The sequence below is a fragment of the Siphateles boraxobius genome, unplaced genomic scaffold (assembly GCF_051911475.1).
Source record: "Siphateles boraxobius isolate OS27281-9 unplaced genomic scaffold, OSU_SipBor_1 12, whole genome shotgun sequence".
NCBI classification, from domain to species: Eukaryota; Metazoa; Chordata; class Actinopteri; order Cypriniformes; family Leuciscidae; genus Siphateles; species Siphateles boraxobius.
This window is the reverse complement of record NW_027508722.1, coordinates 14,361,867-14,383,408: the sequence shown is the minus strand read 5'-3', so window position 1 is coordinate 14,383,408 and position 21,542 is coordinate 14,361,867. Positions and strand designations below refer to the sequence as shown.

Sequence of the window (21,542 nt, the reverse complement as noted above, 5' to 3'; positions counted from 1 at the left end):
GGGAAGTTTTAAAGGTTCACCGAACGTGAAGTTACCAAGGAAATAGTTCAGAGTTCATCTCCCTCGGGAGGGAGAGGCGAAGAATGAAAATAAAACTTAGTAAAGAAAGGAAAAGAAAAGAAACGCGGTGTAATGCTCCCTAAGGAGCCATGGGACCGGACACCTCTCACAGGGAAAGTGCTCTCTCCTTTTTTTAGAAACTCCTGTGTCAGTTTCTTATGGAGAGGAGGGGTTCACGCCTGCTTCGCGTATGTGAACCAATCATCTTAGAGCATCTCGAGCGGGAAAAGTTCTTCTTTGTCTTGTCAGGATAATTGATGATGCTATAAAATTTTGTCATTTCTAGCCAGAAAGATTGTACACACAGAACAATACATTTTACTGTAATATCCTATGTATGACTGGTTTAGTCAAAACAAGACGGTCAAACAGGTACCAAGAATGGCCGAAAAGAGTATAAGAAACATAAAGTTACATTCATATGCAGAATTACACACATTTAATATTCACTCACACGACTATAAAGCCATAATACCGGCTACCATGACCTAGGAAAGATCAAATTCATGTTTATACATTTCTTAAGTGGTTATACTTATAGAAAATATATAATTGCAGAGTCTATTCCTCTTTCTTTATCAGAATTCAAGTGGGAGCTGTGATTCCCTTGGAATTCCTTTTGGGGGTCATAAAGTTTTATGACCTAGCAAGAGGGCGAGTTACAGAAGATGATACTGTTAGGTAATCTTTCTTTAGAAATACACTTAAGATTTGAAGTTACAGACCAGTCTCCAATTACATCTATAGAATAAGACAAAACTAATTAGATATGCATGCATACAGGAAGGTTAGATACAATTCTGTGTTATATACATTAAGGACATTCCTATCCTAAGTTGCACACAAAGGACGTTTGTGTGCGGGTATGTGTGGTGTGTGTGTGTGTATCCTTAGGGCATATTGTCCATCCGTGGTGTGCACCACGTGAGGGTTTCGAGAACAACGGGGACCTGTTTCTTGATTGCGCAATGCGTCATAAATGGAGTTAATCAATGACCTGCTGGCAGACATTGGGGCACCATTTCACATGATTCAAGGTTTTGTGAATTAAACATATATGTGTTCATATTTGTTCAGTAGTGAAAGGAAAACAGGATTCGGTCAGTCGCTACATCATTGACTGAATCTTTGCAGCAAAAACTTAACTTACAAAGCGAGACTCAACAGAAAAAGGAAAGTAACTAAGTAAAGAAAGAAAAATAAGTGAGACTAGAGTAGTTAGATGGCTTGCCGCAGTCTTAACTCATTTTACTGGTCTCCCAAATCTGATCTGATCACATCTAATGCTTTGTTTGTGTACTAAGTTTTTAAGCTCAGATGTTTGTCCAACACTTTGGATGAGTTCTGTCTAATTAGGTATCATCTTTGGTGCAGGTATCTCCTCTCACATAAAGTAGAGTTGTCATCTCATTAGTCACATGGTCTCTTAAATTTCCCGCTTTAGCAGGGGATAATTTAGACATGATGTCAATAATATATGATTCATTTTACACAGATTTGATTCATACCACAATTTGAGAAACGTAAAACCATTCACACTGATACAGAGCACTCCATGCTTTCTATGAACTATTAATAAATCGTCTAGTTATCAAAAAGACATAAACAATGAGTGATGACAAAAGGATATTCAAAAGTGTGGGTTATAGACATAATGTAGAGAATTATGCAATGAAATGACATTTGAATATAAGTCTGTCTAGTATTGTTTTAGAATGATCTGTTGCATTTTGATGTGTAACGGCAGTCTCTGTGGAGTTTAGAGATGATTTCAGTCCTGTATTCCAGAGGTTATCAAGGGGTCTTAAGAAGAAGGTCTGTTTTAAGTTTCTGTCTTGGGAATTAAACCCCCCTTTGACTCATTAACTCATGGTTTTCCTCGTGAGACTCAAGAATCATCTTTGCCATCTCGGAAACCAATTTGTCTTGTTAAACTGCCTAAAGTTGACAACGTTCTTCCTTTAGCTGTGATCATCTCTTACAAGCGTGCATTGTCTTAAACCTGCTTAGCTAGACTAGCTGATGCGCAAAATGACACGATCTTCTGAATTACTCAGACTATGTTGGAATTCTGCTTCTTGGTTAGTTTCAGGGAGTCATTGCTGTCTGATTCGCTCCAAATGCCTACGCTTACATATAGAAATAGTTTTCTATGCTCACCAAGTACAAAAAAACAGTTATATTGTAAAATATTATTAATTTGGTGTTCAAGAAACATTTATTATTATTGTCAATGTTGAAAGCTGTCAGGCGTGGGTGTAGAGGATGCGCACAATGAAGGAGTAAGAACAAAAACAAGTCTTTATAATAATACACAAACTAAATCTCAGGAGATAGCTGCAGAATAGCGAACACAACCACGTAAACTTAGAGGAGAAAAGACAATGTAACACTAGAAACTGAGGGCTTAAAATACACAGGGGATGATTAATTGAAACAGAGCAGGTTTTAACTAATTAAGAACCATGGAAACTAACTCTCAAATCAGATATAGTAGTCTCTTTTTCACGCAAATGTGAGTTTATACCTCACAATTCTGAATTTATGTCCTGCAATTCCAAGTTTATAACTCGTAATTCTGACCTTTTTTTAATATAGATGTAAACTCATAATTGCGAGATATAAACTCAGAACTGAGAGGAAAAAAGAACCAAAACAGGCTACACGTGACATTAGACCCCCCTCCTGGAAGGCGCGTCCTTGCGCCATAACAGTCCAAGGTGGTGACTCTAGAGGAGGACGTGGAGAAGGCGCAGGACAGGAAACCGGCGAAGGTGACGGTGGGAGAAACCAAGGTGGCGATGGCGGTGGGAGAAGCAGATCCAGGAGCAGAAGTAGTGAGGCCAGAACCCAGAGAACAGCCAGGGCGATGTCCCACAGTGGAGTCAAGGGAGGGAGAAGCCATGGTGAAGACTTGGCTGACGACACCGACCAGGGGGACGACTGACGGAGACTAGGCCAATGGAAGTGGAGCCCTTGGCTCAGACGGAGAACAGATGGGACTGGGCAACACCGATGGTCCTGGAGGTGAGGCGGAGCTGCAGCGACGAGCTTCCGAGGTTTAGCTAGGATGTCTGAGGACTGAGGTGAAGCTGAAGGTAGGGTGGAGCCAGATCGAGCCAAAGGGGTGGAGAGACGGGAAGGAGGCAGGTTGACGTCTGACCAAGGCGGAGCTGGAGGAATGAGGGATCCCGGTGGAGCTGCAAGTACAATGGTATCTGGTGGAGCCAAGGAAGGGAGGCTAGTCGACGGACCGAGGTTGACTGAGAGAATCAGTGGCTAGAGGCTGAGCCAGGGGATCCACTTGCCTGGGCGAGGCTGGAGACCTGCAGATTCTAGGCAAATCCACACAGAGTGGTGTTAAAGGAGAAGCCGAGGCGCTGAAGGGAAAAAATGGAGGCAGGGCTAATGGACTGGCTGACTTTGGAAGAAGAGGTTTGAGGCTGGCCAGTAACTCTGGAGACACAGGAGACATCGGGTTGGGCGGAACCAGTGGGGACACTCGAGACTTTGTGGTGGACGGGAACATCGGGGATGGGAGGTTAAGGTAAGCATCCTCTTCTAAGTCATAAAATTTAAGCTTCTGCTCAGAAGTGGGAGTGTGGGCAGGTTCTTCCTCCTTTCCCTCCAACTCCTCTAGCTGTCCCATAATGACACATGCTGTTGCCAGCTCATACACCTCGTCAGACTCACAGTGGGGCTCGGGCTCCAGGGCGATGGTTGGCTAAAACCTCATTTCAGGCTCTGGCTTGTGAATCGTGACAGAATCAAGCCCTCCGTCTGTAGTGGGCTCTGGCTTCATGTCTGTGCATGGGGACGATGGTTGGCTTGTCTCTGGCTCGGAGTGGGGCTGGAATCCTCTGCTAGGCAGATAGTGTTGGCTGCTTTTGGATAGGCATGCTTTCATTTCCACATTCAGACTTGTGAGGTAGAAAGTGCACAAGGAGCGGTCAGGAAAGTTTGTATAGCAGATGTTGAAATTTGGGCCATACAGAGCAGTTGGACCGCTGGTAAATCCATATTATATGGGTCCAGTCTTCTGTCAGGCGTGGGTGTAGAGAATGCACATGAAGAAGGAGTAAGAACAAAAACACAGTCGTTATCATAATACACCAACTGAAACTCAGGAGATGGCTTTAGAATAGCGAACATAACCATGTAAACAAGACCGGACAATGAACACAGGAAACTGAGAGCTTCAATACAAAGGGGATGATTACTTGAAACAGAACAGGTTATAATTAATTAAGAACCACAGTAACTAACTCTCAAATCTGGCAGACAAAACGGGAACAGAACAGAGAAAACTAAACCAAAACAGGCTATACGTGACAAAAACAGTTGTGCTGCTTAATAATTTTGTGGAAAATGTGATTCTTTTTTTCAGGATTCTTTGATGAATAGAAAGTACAAAAGAAGAGCATTTATTTCAAATATGAATATTTGTTACATTATAAATGTTTTACTGTCATTTTTGATCAATCAAATGCACAACAGTTATGTTTGCTCAAAATCCACTATTTGAATATTTTAATATTATCCTAAACACTAATTAATACTAACATTAATAACCAGGCAAATTATGAATTTACTGTAGACATACACTCACACGTTACTTTCTCCTGCAGCTTTGGGGATCATTATGAATGGAATAAGGTGACATCATGTATCCACAACATTCTAAGTGGGCAGCGCTGGATCGAGCACTATGGTGAAATCTCCATCAAAAACTACAACAGTGAGAAATGCCAGTGTAAAGTCACCTTCATCAAGGTCAGCTGCCTCTCCGTCCCATCTATTCTCAAATGTTTTATTTTCTGATATTTTAAGGTTTCTCTACACTGCATTATATGGTAGGTAGAGGTTCAACGGATCACAAAACTCATGGGTCGGATCATAGGCTATAATGTTTTTTAAATCGCAGATCGGATCATTTTTTGGATCAGCAAAAATCTTTTTTGGGGGGGGCTAACTTTGCTTTCAATTTATTACTTAAAGCTCACTTTAAGTACTCCGATACCACAGCAAAAACTACTAGCCTAACTAATTAAGTTAAAACATTTTTTAAAGGCAAGTGAACAGTCAGTAAAAAGAACAAATACTCTAATTACAAGCATAGATAAATACAATATAACAAAGTTACAAATCAAGTAAGGTCTAACTGTTGTATTCATTTTGGGTACAGAAATGTAATAATTAAATATAAAATAACACTATGTTGACTGTATAAATTTAATATAGACTAATCTTTGTTAAGATTGCTGTGTTTTGTTGTTTGATTAACATTAATGACAGACAACACCAGGTAAAGTATTTAATGGGTGCTGTCACTTTAAGACCTCATGCACGGATCCAATATAATGATACACATCCGATTTCTTTTGCAACTCTTTATGTTCACTTAAGACATAACCAATTGTTTACGAGACTACTTGCCGAGATGGGTATTTTGACAAATAACGAAAAACAATTTGTCTATGTGTCCATCTAAGACGTGAAGAGGAATCAGTTCAGAGAACGCACGATATTTGAAACGTGCCACTCTCTGTGTATGCGCGCTTCAGTGTGTGTTTACATCTTAACTTATAATTGTGAGAAAAATCTTGCATCTTATATATCTTACAATTCTGATTTTATATCTTGCAATTCTGAATTTATATCTAAATTCTGAAAAAGACAGAATAGTCATTTATAATTGCGAGTTATCTCTTCTAAAAATGTTAGTTTTCACTCCAGACAGAAAAGATCAATTAGGGCAAAGGAGAGCAAGATCAAATAAGAAACAGGACAGAATGAGATTCTGCACAAGTCAGATAATTATTCATGGTTCATCCCCTCAAGTATGACATCTACTGGAAATCTCCTTCATCTGACCTGATTGCAGCAGTTACTGTTAAATGTCACAGTTATTTATAATGCCACATTAGCAAGACCTTAATGGTGAATTGATTTGGTATTTTCACTAATTTGTTCAGTAACAGCATACCTAACCCAGGTGGTGTCATTTAAATATGTACACACTTCTTTGTTCAGAGGGGTGCTCTGCCTCAACATGTCTATGTCCTTTGCAGGCGAAGTACTGGAACTCCACCATGAACGACGTGGAGGGAGCGATCACAGACCACAAAGGAAAAGTCGTCCATAAGCTGTTTGGGAAATGGCACGAGGGCATGTACTGCGGCAGCCCACCCTCTGCTACCTGCATCTGGAGGACGAGTAGGAAACACACACACACACACACACGCGCGCGCGCGCGCACACAGTCTGCCCCAATTGATGTGCTCCAATTTTCTGTTGCCTGCTGGCTGATGTATTTCACAGACAGTACAGTTACTAGTGTTTAGTAGTTATTGATTAATTTGCTAAATATTTCAGAAGGTATTGAAATAAAAACTATTAATCATCTGCTTTTATGCTTGTGTGCAGATCCCATGCCTCCTGATTATGAACAGTACTATGGTTTCACTAAGTTTGCTATGGAGCTCAATGAGCTCAACCCTCTTACCAAACCACATCTTCCACCCACAGACACCAGACTACGACTCGACCAGAGGTAAAAACCTATTTCCATATTGTTTAGCTTCCAATGAAAGGTTATATGAAAATTCAAGTGAAAATAAAAACTAACATAACTGTAACTAAAATAAAATACTTTTATACAAAATATATTACAAAACTTGAACTTGAAAATGCCAATATAGCACTAACACTTGACTGTGCTGAGAAATGTAATGATACCAGTTAGTGCATTAACATTGGCCCTACATTTTAAAATGAAAATAAAACCTAAATAAACTGAAACTAAAGTAAAATGAACAATGATAAACTGAATGAAACCTTAACTAAATGATAAAAAATTAAATATTGAAAATAAAATAGAAATAAAACTAAATTGAATATTTAAAACTATTATGACAATGGTTTATTATTATATGAAAAAGTGCAGGAGATCAGTGTTATTTTAGTATTATTTATATGCTATTATTGCATTTATTCATATTTTGTATTATCTTTTGAATATTTTGAATTACTAGTTTTATTAATTTTGTTTTATTTTTTGTCATTTTTAGTTTTTGTTTTAGTAATTAGCACTTTCCAACTCAACCTTATTTTATTTCAGTCAGTTAGAATATTCATTAAGTTATGAGTGGACACTCATGAGTATTATCAAACTTATATTCATGAGCTAAGTTATTGACATTGGAAGATTTATAGATTTGCAACTCACGATACCGATTTGAGACGATATTCTACCGATAGAAAACGTTGCAACAAACTACCAGTAACTTTGTAATCCATTATTGGAGTTAAATGTGTTACATCCTGGACCATACTTAACCTTTAGGGACTCCAGACGATGACATCACTGCATCAATCTGTTTATGCAAGGACAAATTGATTGCACATGACACTGTTTATGTGCGCATGCAGGTTATTGGAGGAAGGGAACGTTGAATCTGCAGAGGTGCAGAAGCAGAGGATCGAACAGCTGCAGCGAGAGAGACGCAGAGTCCTGGAAGAGAACCAAATAACACATCAACCTCGATTCTTCCAGTATGAACTAACTATCCTTCTTACCATCTTTTTTTTAAAAGACCTATTATGCTTTTTTACATTAACAGCTTTATTTAGTGTGTAATGTTGCTGTTTTAGCATGAAAAAGGTCTGCAAAGCACAAAATCCACTCCAAAGGGAGTTATGCATGGGCAATGTGTGTGGGATCCAAATCCAAGTTGTTACAACTATTTTCTGCTTTATCACCAACAGGAAGTCCAGAGATGACACCTGGGTGAGCAACAACACTTACTGGGACTTAAGGAAAGATCCTGGATTCACTAACCTTGACTGTCCAGTCCTCTGGTAACTCAGGGGAAGCCAACATACATCTGTGCTCACCGTTGCCTGCTCTTATCTGTTCTGGCCAACATTACAGCTTCAAGAGACAACAAACACTTTTTAAAGTGAGGTAGAGACTATGAGAAAGCTGTGAGAGACTGATGGCCGCAGAATTACAATCTGACCGTTTCAAATCATTCCTTAATATTCATTGTTTAATGTCCCAGCAGTTCAGTTGCCTTAATATGCTTACATTTATGTATGGTTTCATTTATGCAAATGGATCCCTTGGAAGTATGACAAATATGCAATCTTGGCCCAGTTCATATTTTAGTTTAGTTGGATGTGCACAATACGTAGCGCAAGAAACCAAGAGAAAAGCTGTTGGATTGTGGTCTCTTGTGGCTAAATATAGTACTGCAGATGACCGCAGCCTAAAACGTTACAAAAAAAGTAGAATATGTTGTCAGAACAAAACTGCGTCATCTACCTCTTAAAATTTAATTGTCGAGGAATTTATGATGTTTGTTAACTATGAATATAATACATATAATGCCTTATATAAAATGATATACATATACTTTCCTAGAACTTTTATTCAAAACCAATGTATCGTAACAAAGTATTGTAATTTTATGATGCCTTTTATTCTGCGACTCTTGAATGAACAAACTGTTTGAGGTTCTCAGAAATATTTATATTCATCTTAACTTATTCACAAGACTGACAGATGCCTCAATAGTACTCAACATTACCATCACAACTTGAGCCTGGCAGTGTTTTAAAGGTTCTTCCACACAGTTTGACCTGTATCCTGTGTTCATTTCACTACGCACTACGACGAAAAAAAGTTGGAGGACTGGGGTACTTGCGTGTTGATCGCTGCAGCGTTTCCTCTGTCCTTCAATAAAGTCTCATTTAAAAGATTGTTCTTTGTTGGGGTTTTTTCAGATTGAGACAGTGCTGGCATTTGCAGGGAGTTTTTTTTTTTTTTTTGGCTGAGGCAATGAATCTGGGGAACTGAAGTTTCTGATTGTGTGATCTGGGGTTTTCTTTCTGTCACAGCTCAAGTATGAATATACTGCTATGAATCAGTTTGCATGCAAACATCGTTCCTGAGCTGTAGTTTGTGTAGATCCCTTTTTAATGGCTTTTATAGTGGTTGAGGAAAACCCCTAATGACCCACAAAGTATGTTGTGCTGTCATATCCAACACTGGAAATTATGAGTCATTGAGTTAAAAAGGAGATTTTTCTTTACAACTGCAGTTTTCATTGCAGTCTTGTGCAGTTTTGAAAAAAAAAAATAGTGGTGCTATTCCTATAACTAGATTAAGAGAATCCAATTAAATAAAAAATAGATACATCTTTTTTGTAGACCAAACCTGTGCTGCAATAAAAAAAAGTGGCTGTTTTTTTAAGGCATTTCGACTTAAATTGTATTGAACTCAGTGAAAAAAAATAGTTGAATCTTGTATAACTTATATACAAAAAGTTGAAAATTGCTTAACTTATTTTGATGAGTTAAAGCAGAGTAAAAACATAGAATAAGTATATTTGTTGGAGACGGTTTAAAAGTGGGAAGCTGTATGTTCAAAAGGATAAGATAAAGATGACATAAACAAAACTCTTGTTTTCACCACACTCACTTGTAGAAGATTTTTCAGTTAAAAAAAGATTTCTGAGGACCTCCAAAATAAACATACCTATTTAAAGCTCTCCAGGCTTCCTTGAATGAGCTTTAGAAATTGCTTCCTTTCTAAAGCCATACAACTTCTGGAAGAATGTTTTTGTGTATAAATTATAATTTAGTCAAAATAGTGTTTCTGGTTTAAATGAGAAGTGTTACATTTGAAAAACACTAAATTCAATAATAGGAACCTCACTCAACTGAAAAAAAAAATGCATTAAAATTAGGAACCTCACTCAAGTGGGGGAAAAAAAACTGCATTAAAATTAGGAACCTCACTCAACTGTAATGAATGCCACTCAAGCCATTTTAATACTTCTGGACCTGGGCTGAAATTCTCAAATGCATCATACGTCTGATTAGTCTACGTATTTACTACAGTATGTTAACAATGCGTTTGGCCATTATTACACCTTAAAGGGATAGTTCACCCAAAAATGAAAATTCTGTCATCATTTACTCACCCACACATTGTTTCAAACCTGTATGAATTAATTTTTTTTGCTGCTGAACACAAAGAAAGAAATGCTCTTATATAACCAACAGCTCTCATTGACAGTATCTCATCCCTCCAGGCTACCCCTCCCTACTGTGAGCCACACCAGATATTAAAAACTTTCCTCTCTTTTACATAGTAATAGATATTTAGATATCTGACAGTAATATAACGGCTCAACGTTTAATGGTTTTTAATTCCCAAAAAGACGAGGTAGGCTACTTGTTTTCACAACCTGCTATGTGATAAAGTATGCTAGATTAAATTACATTTTTTTTTATTACATGAAATCAACTCCAACATCAATTAAGCAAAGAATTTCGGTGATAACTTTGGTAAAGAACTTGCAGGTTGTTTACAAGTACACCCTCTCTCAAAAGATAAGAAGTCCGCTCTTTGATTGACACACTGTACAGCGAATGAAATCGTCTTTGTCTGGGAGTGAGCCAATGAAATACGTGTAGGCGGGGCTGAGGAAACAATAGGCGTGTCTAAATCTTCTCCGATGACTCGAGTCTCCGGGGCATTTGTTTGTTTTTCAGCTGTGATAGTAGATGACTGTCTTGTCTTCTCTTCAGCCAAACACGCGAAAAGAGCAGACGACGGTAAGCGCGAGATCAGCATTTACAAGTTTTCTGTTGTCTGCAAAGTTGTATTAGTTACTTTAAAATTAATTTAGGGCGCTTTTGTCAGAACTGCTAAGTTCTGAAGAGAAAGGATTACAATAATTCTCGCTACATTGTAACGTTACCTTTGGGCTTCTTTAGTGTCAGTTTCAATGTAAGCCTAAATTATGTATAGGTATGAGTTTGCTGCTGGTAACTACGGAACTAGACATCATAATATTGTTGTCGCTACGTAAATATAGTCTATTTGAATAAGTGTGTCATAGTAGTCAAAATGCCTGTTACATGTGTATTTATTACAACTTCAGCTAGACAGTGTTCATGGTACAGGTGGCATAAGGTTGTAATACCACGGTTCTGAATGATTTATTATAAATATTCCTTTACACTTTATTTAAGGTGTCCTTGTTATAACAATTAAATACTGACATTTAGTATTGATTAACAAGTAATGGGTTAGTATGGGTAGTTGCTTGTATTATGCATAATTTACTGTTATTACTGGAGTAAGTACATGATGTGTAACAAGTACAGTGTACTAAATCATGTGCCATGGTATTTACATTACGTATTCAGCTGCTTCAAATAATTACTTGGCATTGACTTGGCATGGTGTCTAAAGAACCATGATATTTATGGTTGTTGGTTTTTTAGTAATGCACACTGGTTGGAGTAATACTTTGGAACAGGAGCGTCGCTAGGCCCTTTTTAGGGGGGCTTCAAGTCATGCGCATAATCTAGACACCTCGCGAGTGCATAGACCAAGGATGGTCAACTTCGGTCCTGGAGGGCCACTGTCCTGCAGAGTTTAGCTCCAACCCTGACAAAAACTCTTTTCAAGTAATCCTGAAAACATTGATTAGCTTGTTCAGGTCTGTTTAATTAGGGTTGGAGCTAAACTCTGCAGGACAGTGGCCCTCCAGGTCCGAAGTTGCCCATCCCTGGCATAGACAATTCGTGCGCAACTGCGCATAGTCACGGTATCGTTTAAGTTGGAGAAAATAGCCTCAGGGGAACTTAACCTTCTAGGTGTAAGGGTAGCAGTTTGAATAAATAATAAACATAGCAGTTTGAACTCTTCTCCACTTTATTATACCACACATCAGATCACTAACTCCAAAAACCCGCGACACTCCAGTACCAAGTGCGCACGACCCATTCCTATCTACGGTAAGCCCCGAGGGGAAAAATAGATTGCATACACACACATACAACGAGCGCCAGTCCATCATACCGGTATTATTGTAACAGACTTTGTTGGATTCTGTCATGTACAATCCAACAAAGTCTGTTACAATAATAATAATAAACAAGATTTTGAGGACAGTTACACTGTATTGAGACAGATGAGAAATAATAATATTTTTACAGTTTTCAAAAATAATTGTCATTGTTGAACCCTTGCTCTTATTATGTTTCTGATTTCTCAGTTTTGTCATTATTTTAGCAAATAATTTATTTTATGTTTTGAGACAGTTTGTTTTAAGAAGTTTCAAAGAGTTAGTAAAAGAATAAAGTAAAAGTTAAAACTTTTTTTTATTTAAGTAGGCATCAATTTTTATTAAGTATTTATTTTGTATTACTTCAGAACCTCACTGTATTCATTTATTATGTATCATTACTGCGTGACATTTGTGTCAATAATCGTCAAGCACAGGTGACTTCGCGTAGTGGGAGGGGGCCCCCAAATCAAATTCTGCTTAGGGCCCCCAAAAGGCTCGGACCAGCTCTGAACTTAATTACCTAGCTTTAGTAGCTTTCAGTAAATAAAAGCGTCTGAGACAATGATTCATAGGCAAAATCAACCTATCAGTTGACCCTATGTTTACTTTCTTCACTGACAGACAAAAATGAAAAGCCTATATCAGTCAAAGCTCAGCTTTAGGAGGGGAAGAGACAGGGCAAGATAAAAACAAAGAGAAAAAGAGTGTGATGCTGATGAGGAGAGAAAAATAATCAGCTGCCCACTGACATGGTTTTAAAGCTGTTATCCAATTTTTTTGGCCTTCAAAACATCTTAAAATATGTAGATCAGAGAAATCAAAATTTTCTCGGGGAAACCCAGAACCCCCCTATCTGCCCTACCTCACATTTGGGACCACAGTGATTATATAAAACCCTGCCTTTGCATTGTATTGAAACTGGTTAATAGTGAGCATTAGATCCTAAACTAAAGTGTTACATTTTTTTATAATTAAAAAAAAAAATCATAACCTCATTGGGGGCTTAGCCCCCCTAAAATGAAAATCCTAGTGACGCCCCTGCTTTGAAATGAAATACAGTCATGGCAGTTTTGTTCTTTTTCCAGCTGACCCTCAAAAATCTCCCTGTCAGCATTAAAGATGTTTGCTAAAGCCACTAAGAACGTGCTCTCTGAGATTGACACTGAAGGTTCCCTGATCCCACTGTCCCGTCTGAATGACTCGGACGGTCTGGTTCCTCTGGCCCTGGTCATCAAGCGTAATCGCTTCTGGTTTTGGCAGCGGCCCAAGTACCTGACATTAGACTTCAAACTAAATGATGTTCTCGTCGGAGATCCAATAAATCCAGGTACAGAGCAACTTTTCTGTCACTCTTTACTGAAATGGTCTATGAAAACTTGAATTGATCATTAATTCATCAATTTTTAGAAGGGCTAAACACAATGTAATGTTTTTGGATACTTCATTGTATGTTAATTGCAATTAAATGACATTTTTTAAAAATTTTATAGTAATACATTTATCTACTTTTGACCCACTTAAATACATATTTATATGTAATTTCATAATTCAATTTTCTTTGAACTATGGATTTTTGGTAAGATAAATAAATTATAAATGTAATTTCGATTGAAACTTTTATGTAATATATTTCAATATATATGTAATTACACATTTGTAATGATGAAGTTGCAATTTAGTACATTTGAAGTACTTTACACGTGCTTTAGTATGATAGTCAACATATCAAAATAAGTGTACTTCTTCAAAGCACGACAAAAGATTTTAAAATGTTCTTTAAAGTAAAGTTTTAATTTGACTATTACAAAATGCACTTTGAAAAGTGTGTGTTAAGAAACATAATCATAGAAGTATACACTCTTTAAATCACTGGCCTTAAATGTTTTTATTTCATTAATATTATAGAATATGCATGTACCGGTACACTTGTTATACTTTGAAGAACTCTACAAGTGCACATTTATCAGAATTAAGTGCATTTCTTTTTCTCAAGGGACTGTATTATCATGAACACATCCAGCTTTATGTTCTCTGTCTAAATGGTTCCCAAAAATTGTGTTTACAACCAGTGATGGTTAACGGTGATGTTGTTTTTAACAAGGTGTTATGTTATTCTTGTCCGCAGTTGTGGTTGAAACAGACTTTTTGTCGTATAATGGCAAGGTTGTGGATAACAAAAGTGGAAGTGCTGCAGCGGATCTTGGGCCGGGAACCATTAATATAGCGGGGACTGGCTCCAGCAAACTTCAGTCATCGTTTGGAAACTTAAAGAAACAGGAGCTGGATGTCCAGAAGCTCTTACAGGATTCCAAATCTAGGTGAGTGACTGACCACTTTTTAGAGCCTCGCTCTTCTCAAGCTTGGTCAGATAAGGGAGTGTTGTGATGTGGTTTACACGCAAGTGAATCTCATCCATAGTGACAGTGACTGGTGTATGAAAAAAGGGGAAATTAAAGTTCATGGCATGTAGTTTGTGTTGTGAAATTCTTGTTTTATTTCTAACCATTTATCAGTGAGGTTCTCCTTTTTTCCGGTTTTGTTTGCTCCTGTTCACAAACTGAGATTTAGGCTGTATTGCAGGTCTCTAAAAACTTTGCTTTGCTTTTCTCGGTATGCTGATTGTTATATCACATTATTATATAAGACAATCATAGGACTTTTCACACTGCGCTTGACGTTGGGTAGCGCTGCCCCCGACTAAAGTTTTTTTCTAGTCGAAATTCACCAGAGGGCAATCCTTTGGCTTTGCTATTCAGGTTTTGTGTGGCACACTTTTTCTAAACTATCTTATAGAAAAGTGTTTTGTTTCCATTGTATTCAATGCCTTATTTGTCATTGATCGCACTCTAATGATGACCTTAATCGAAGTTTTATCGATTATTATCGACAATTAATCGGCCGTCGATTAATCATTAGCATCTCTACTGTAGATCAAAAAAAAAAAAGACATGTGACAAACTTGTCACACTTAAATCTGTGTCGTGGTTGTAGAGTTCTGGACCTGCAGCACTCTCTGATCCAGCAGACGCGGGAGACGCAGAGGGAGGTGTTGGCGGTAGTGAAGGAACGAATCTTCACCACCCAGCCCTGCACTGTCACTGAAGAGGTTCAGGAGGGTGGTACCTGCACTGGAATGTTCGGCTTTAATAAGACAATAAAGGTTGGGCTTCTTTTGTGAAAAAAAAAAATCACACACCCCTCTCTTTTCCATTGACATAACCTTGAGTGTATTATCATCAAGTAATAACATGCCCAGTCCTGATGTCTCCTCTCCTAATACAGACTGTCCTGTCTTGCTCTCTTGTTTCTCCACAGGTGTCAGTCAATGATAAAGGGAAGTCTTTTGTTGAGTATGACACTAATGTGTCTATTAACATCCCCCCTAAAACCACTATTGCCTACAGCGTGATTGAACTAGAGGTTGCTCACACTGGACACTACGGTATTGATTGCTCTGCATTTTTTGCTAAAGCTGAGTTTTATCATTCTGTAGTAGCTCATTGGAGGTTTTGTGCCAATTACTGCTTTTGTTTGAGAGACCATATTTACTTTGAACAAGTCAAGTGGCAACGGTATGAAAAATTGTTTATTGTACAAAACATTATGGGATTAGTAATTCTGGAGTGTCAAACAAGCAGTAATATGACTGTACCATTGACCATTTTGTCAGGACTGTGTCTGCTGCCAAATGTAAAAGGAGGTTTTGAAGTTGACGGGCTAGTGAAGGTGAAGCAAGCTAACTCAGTCAGCGCTGCACCAGGGAAAACAACCAGCAAATTGCAGAAAGGTAACCGCACAGTTTTGTTTTTTTTTGACAAACAAAATACCTTCTTTCATCTAAGCATAATTATTCAGAGACTACTATAAGTAAGCCTCTTTTTTTAAAGCTAATATCCCTGAAAAGTGTCAACATTATGGCTCTGTGGCGCTATCAAAACAATTATTTTTGATTGCGCATTATGACTAGTCTTACGCAGCAACATTGGCTCAACCAAAGGTGTGATCTTGGGGCGGGACTGTCTGTTTTTGAGAACTGCAGGGATGATGTATTTTTTTAGGCCAAAACCTAGAAACGAGTTAGCATTTTAGCTCTTCCGGTTCCATAAGTTAAAAGCAAAGCCTGAAATAAGGTCTGTGATGATATTGTGACATTTTATACAATGACATAAAACACACCAGTAATACCCAACTAGTGATTTGTTTTGTTTTTAAGCTTTTATGCGTCTTGAAAAAGGCAGTTCCTAAAAAGTTGCTTAATGGGACTACTGAGGTTATTGGAGACATTAAACGTAGTCACACTGAAAAGGGAAAAAGTTTTTTTTTATTATTTTTTTTGTTTTTTTTAGAACGAATGAAAGACCACATTAGTGATGGTGATTGTTGAATTCGAGTGACCGCGGTGTTTTTCGTTTATAGCCTAAGGTGAGCTTTTTATGACTAGCAATTGTATTTAGGCTTCAAAATTCATAAAAGTTGTGTAATATCTTGAAAAAAGTATCATAAACTGTTGATGATCACCAAGCTTATTTTTTCCAATAATTCAAAAGCCAATGGAAAAATCCGATTGTGTTTTTGTCGAGGGGACCAGTGTGATGCTACCTTCTGGTTTGGCCAACAAAAATACGTCATCCCCGCAGCACTCTATTTAGGCACATCACCTTTAAAGAGTTTGTTTGTTTTTATTACAAATTGGTTCTACCTTGCCCTAATGGAGTTTGAGCATGGAGTTGATGATTACTGTAGAGTATAGTGTTTTAATGAGTTAGTTTATTAAAAGTTTTTTTAATAATTTATACAGCCCCCTCTTTCTCTCTCTTTAGATCTTGAGGGACTCCAAGGGCAGTTTACGGTTCTCTCTAAACTTCCATCCAACACACGCTGCTCATTATTCCAGCAGATCTCTGTGCTCCTGCAGAACAGTGTAGCCATCAGCTTGCTGGAGGACGCTGTAAGTGAGCCGGGAATCTTACTTTAGATTATTTACCAGCTACTTAATTAGGTACACCTTGCTAGTACGGGTACTGCCTTAATTCTTCGTGGCATAGATTTAACATGGTGCTGAAAACATTCCTCAGAGATTCTGGCCTTTATTGACATGAAACATGATAGCATCACGCAGTCACTGCAGATTTGATGTGAATCTCCCGTTCAAGCATATCCCAATGTGCTCTATTGGATTGAGATCTGGTGACTGTGGAGGCCATTTGAGTATAGTGAACTCATTATCATGTTCAAGAAACCAGTTTGAGTTGATTTGAACTTTCTGACATGGCGTGTTATACTGCTGAAAGTAGCCATCAGAAGATGGTTACACTGGTCATAAAGGGATAGACGTGGTCAACAACAATACTGAGGTAGGCTGGGGTGTTTAAACAATGCTCAATTTGGTCCAAAATGTGCCAAGAAAATATTCCCAACACCATTATTACCACCAGCCTGAAATGTTGATACAAGGCAGAGTGGATCGATGCTTTCATGTTGTTTAGACCAAATTCTGACCCTACCATCTGAATGTCACATCAGAATTCAAGACCAGGCAACGTTTTTCCAATCATCTACTGTCCAAGTTGGTGAGCCCGTGTTAATTGTAGCCTCGGTTTCCTGTTCTTAGCTGACAGGAGTGGGACCCGGTGTGTGTTCTGCTGCTGTCCGTCTGCTTCAAGGTTTGACATGTTGTGCATTCAGAGATGCTCTTCTGCAGACCTCTGTTTTAACAACTGTTTATTTGAGTTACTGTTGCCTTTCAGCTCGAACCAGTCGGTCCGTTCTGCTCTCACCTCTGGCATCATCAAGGCATTTTTGCCCACAATACTGCCGCTCACTGGATATTTTCTCTTTTTTGGCTGATCTCTGTAAATCCTAGAGATGGTTGCGCATGAAAATTAGAGTAGATCATCAGTTTCTGAAAAACTCCATCCAGACCGTCTGGCACCAACAACCATGCCATGTTCAAAGTCACTTAAATCAACTTTCTTCCCCATTCTGTTGCACATCTGTTTGAACTTCAGAAAGAGTGTTTCCCAAAGCCAACTATGGTCGCAAGTTCCGTCGTTACCATAGTTGGCTAACAATGCTTTTAGGAAATGCATGCCTAAATGCATTGAGTTGTTGCCATGTGATTGGCCATTAGATATTCGCATTAACGAGCAGTTGAATAGGTGTAACCAATAAAGTGACAGATGAGTGTATGGCTGCGTTCAAAATCGCATTCTCTCTTGAGTAGGTACTTATTTTGAATAAGTAGTTACTTTTTTAGTGGTCGTGAAGTATGTTCTATATAGAATGAATGTGTGTAGTATGAATGTAATCCGGACATACTACATTCGCTATGTTGTTATTATCATGTGACCTACCGCCGTCAGTTGCGTCGCTTCACTGCCATTCACAAATTCTCTCCCTTGGCCTCATGGGATAGTAAAGTGACCATCATATGTACACTTCAGAATCTTGCTGGAACTAGTAGGTCATCCGGGTACTTTTTGCCTACTCTTTTATGAGTACTGTGAATTTGGACATACTTATTTTGTCACATTGTTGCACTGTTTTTCACCTACTATATATTAGAGAAGTATGCGATTTCGATTGCAGCCTCTATCTTTTTATAGATTTGTCAAGAATAAAAAACTAGAAATTGACGGTTGATAGCGATCTTTACGGTCACTTTTGACCAATTTAATACATCCTTGTTGAATAAAAGTAGTAATTATTTAAAAAACACAAAATCTTTTGAATGGTGATGTATAGTAATAATAGATAAGACCCAATGTTGGACATCTTTGGTCTTGTTTGTACCTCTCTCAGCTAGAGGACCTGTGTGATGGGACCCAGCCTGACCTCAGTGCGTTAGATGAAGTTCCTGCTCTGAAGGCCACACTGAAGCTTGTACAGAAGGCTGCTGGTTCAAAATCCTCTGGAATGCAGACGAAACCCAGCGCTCTTACTGCCACCCATCTGCTCTTCAGCTCCTTAGATGGTGAGTTGGATGAAGTCTGGGATTATTTTCTGGTCATAATTCTCGACATGCTTTTGTCAGCAACAAGGCCATAATGATTGTCATAAACCTGTTGTCAAATTGACCTTTGTTCTCAAAAACACTCATGTTTCCATGTAGAGATGACTGACCCTGCCCTGTTAGAGCTCAAATCCTGCTGCAGTTACGCAACCCTGCAAGCTCTGCTCCATCTTGTAAGTATCCATACTGAAATATTGTGATCATAAACAAGTATTAATACCACATGTAATAAATAGGGCATGTTCAAGAGAGGTATTCAGTCATGCTGTCCATTTATGTAGCCTCTTGCGCGGCTAATTAGCCATGGGATCCCTCTGGAATTTCCTGTGGGCAGTTTGGATTTATGAGTGAAAAGGCAAATTACAATAAAACATCAGATCTGAATTTTGAAGCAACTTAACTTAAAAGTTGACAAATTTCTAAAAAATGACAAGCACTTGGATGTGAGGTTACATGCTTGAGTCACACAATACAATTTACACTACTGTTCAAATGTTTGCATCAGAATGATTTTTATAATAAATTAATACTTTTATCCAACAAGGACATGTTAAATCAAAAGTGACAAATGTTTTGTAATACAAATGTCTACTATTTTAAATACATGCTGTTCTTTTGAACTTTCTATTCATCAAAGAATTAAAAAAAAAGGTTTCCACAAATATATTAACCAGCACAACTGTAATAAGAAGAAATGAGCACTAAATTAGCATTTTAGAATGATTTCTGAAGGGTCATGTGACAGAAAACAGTTATGGCAAAGCTGAATTTTCAGCATCATTACTGGTCTTCGATTTTAATTTATTATAAAATGTTATTTATTCATGTTATGACTACAAATACAGTAAAAAAAAAAGTAAAAAAATGAATATCAAATTAATGCAGCCTTGGTGAGTCTAATAGAATTGTTTCAGAAAACATCCTATTGACCCCAAACTTTTGAATGGTTGTGTGTTGAAAGCAAAAAATGGTTTAATTTAATGAGTAAGAGTGGGAATTTCTTCAGAAAAGGGTCAATAGATGCAACATCTGGCAGTTCTAAAACAGTTATCTGCCTTAGCTCATTTAACAAGTTTTGTTAAAATATCATTTTAATATAGTGATAATGACAGCACATCAGGGTCAGAAATTAATGGGGGCTTGGGGCAACAATGTCCTTTATAATCAATGTGAAATTTAATTTCCCGACACATTATTAATGTTGATTTAATGGAATACAGGAAAAGTTTTTGATAATTATATTATCAAGAGCAATAATTGACAATGATTATTATGATAACCCCGCCCCCTACCCTGCAATGAATTCCTGTTTTCTAATTTATATACTTCATTGTAGGCTATTTACATTAGGAAACATAATGCAGTTGTGTAAATACACGTTTGTATAAATGCACATAAATGTCATGTCAGATGCAGCTCGTGATAACTTTGCAGTGGAAAGATGACTTTTATTGATGTTTTGGGACAAGATCAGTGTTTGTTAACATCCTAAACCATAAAGTGACTGAAGTAGTTTAAATCGTCATTTTTACAGTTCAAATACCGGTAATACATGTTTTGATAGAAACAAGTTATATACATCATAAAGATTTTAGCATTTTAAAGAAAAGGCACAAGTCAAAATTATTATATATTATTAAATTAAAATATATATATACATGTAAAATATTCTAGATTCCTTATTCATCAGTTTTTAAACGCACATTAGCTTCTTATCAATTCACAGGTTCACATTTACAACACTGTGTGTAATCAGATTAAAATGTGTGTTAATCTTCACATTTTGTCTGAACAAAAATGGCAGACACGCTTAATAAAATTGATTCACGCTTGACAAAATTCATTTTTGACAGTAGATGGCACTTATGCAACAGCAGAAATATAGCAGTTTCCCCAGTTACTTCTAAAACACTACTTTATTAGGAATTACTAGGAAGTAATAATAAAAGAAAATGCAACCAAAACAGAAGGGTGTCGAGGTACGATATAAACACCTTGAAGTAAATAGTCATAATTCATCAACAGTAGAATGAGCAACAGCGCCACATTTTTACTTTGAAACGTGAAGCGTTCACATTTATTTAATTAAAGCACAGCCTTTCAAGTTAATTATCATATTAAGCCATATTGCTATTCTTGGTTTTCCATCCCTAAATTTAAGACCTCTTGAAATGATAATAAAGACTTTCCGAATACCATTTAAAATATTGCCTTATTTTGATACCAAGTATTATATTTAGTTTTAAGGACCCGTGTGAACCCTGAAATCTTACCAGTCACAGTCTATAGTAACGTGATTGAAGTAATTGAATACATTGTTGTCTTTTGTCAAATACTAACGAGATACATTTAATAAAGTAAATTTTAAAAAACGCCCTTACCAAGGTAAAAAAAAAAAAGAATGGAAAACTTAATATGACCCTGAGTACATGTTTTGTTTATAATCTTTACACAAAGCACTCCATGATATTTGTTCACACGCATTGTAAAAGTCTCAAGTTAACTACTTGTTAACTTGAGGCTTTAATTTACTCATAAATCCAGAATCTTTATTGTTAAAACCCACAGAAAATTCCTAATCCCTTATTATTGGCTTGAGC

At 37.4% G+C, this 21,542-nt stretch overlaps 2 protein-coding genes across 7 annotated transcripts in view; both read left to right on the top strand.

The window, feature by feature from the left end:
- osbpl3b (oxysterol binding protein-like 3b) overlaps positions 1-8,823 on the top strand; it is a 90,124-nt gene extending 81,301 nt beyond the window's left edge. For all 4 annotated transcript variants that reach the window (XM_077209105.1, XM_077209103.1, XM_077209106.1 and 1 more), the window contains 5 exons: positions 4,689-4,833; positions 6,132-6,276; positions 6,487-6,613; positions 7,492-7,614; positions 7,828-8,823. In XM_077209105.1, coding sequence (XP_077065220.1) covers positions 4,689-4,833; positions 6,132-6,276; positions 6,487-6,613; positions 7,492-7,614; positions 7,828-7,924 — 637 coding nt within the window. In that variant the 3' untranslated portion in view covers positions 7,925-8,823. The remainder of the gene's footprint in view (positions 1-4,688; positions 4,834-6,131; positions 6,277-6,486; positions 6,614-7,491; positions 7,615-7,827) is intronic.
- A 1,741-nt stretch (positions 8,824-10,564) lies between these two features.
- gsdmeb (gasdermin Eb) overlaps positions 10,565-21,542 on the top strand; it is a 47,274-nt gene continuing 36,296 nt past the window's right edge. Inside the window, exons 1-9 of one of the 3 annotated variants that reach the window (XM_077209152.1) lie at positions 10,565-10,686; positions 13,016-13,257; positions 14,056-14,248; positions 14,922-15,090; positions 15,246-15,372; positions 15,601-15,717; positions 16,751-16,878; positions 18,732-18,903; positions 19,042-19,115. In XM_077209152.1, the coding sequence (XP_077065267.1) occupies positions 13,050-13,257; positions 14,056-14,248; positions 14,922-15,090; positions 15,246-15,372; positions 15,601-15,717; positions 16,751-16,878; positions 18,732-18,903; positions 19,042-19,115 (1,188 nt within the window). In that variant the 5' untranslated portion in view covers positions 10,565-10,686; positions 13,016-13,049. The remainder of the gene's footprint in view (positions 10,687-13,015; positions 13,258-14,055; positions 14,249-14,921; positions 15,091-15,245; positions 15,373-15,600; positions 15,718-16,750; positions 16,879-18,731; positions 18,904-19,041; positions 19,116-21,542) is intronic. The other 2 variants (XM_077209155.1, XM_077209154.1) reach the window with 2 other exon arrangements.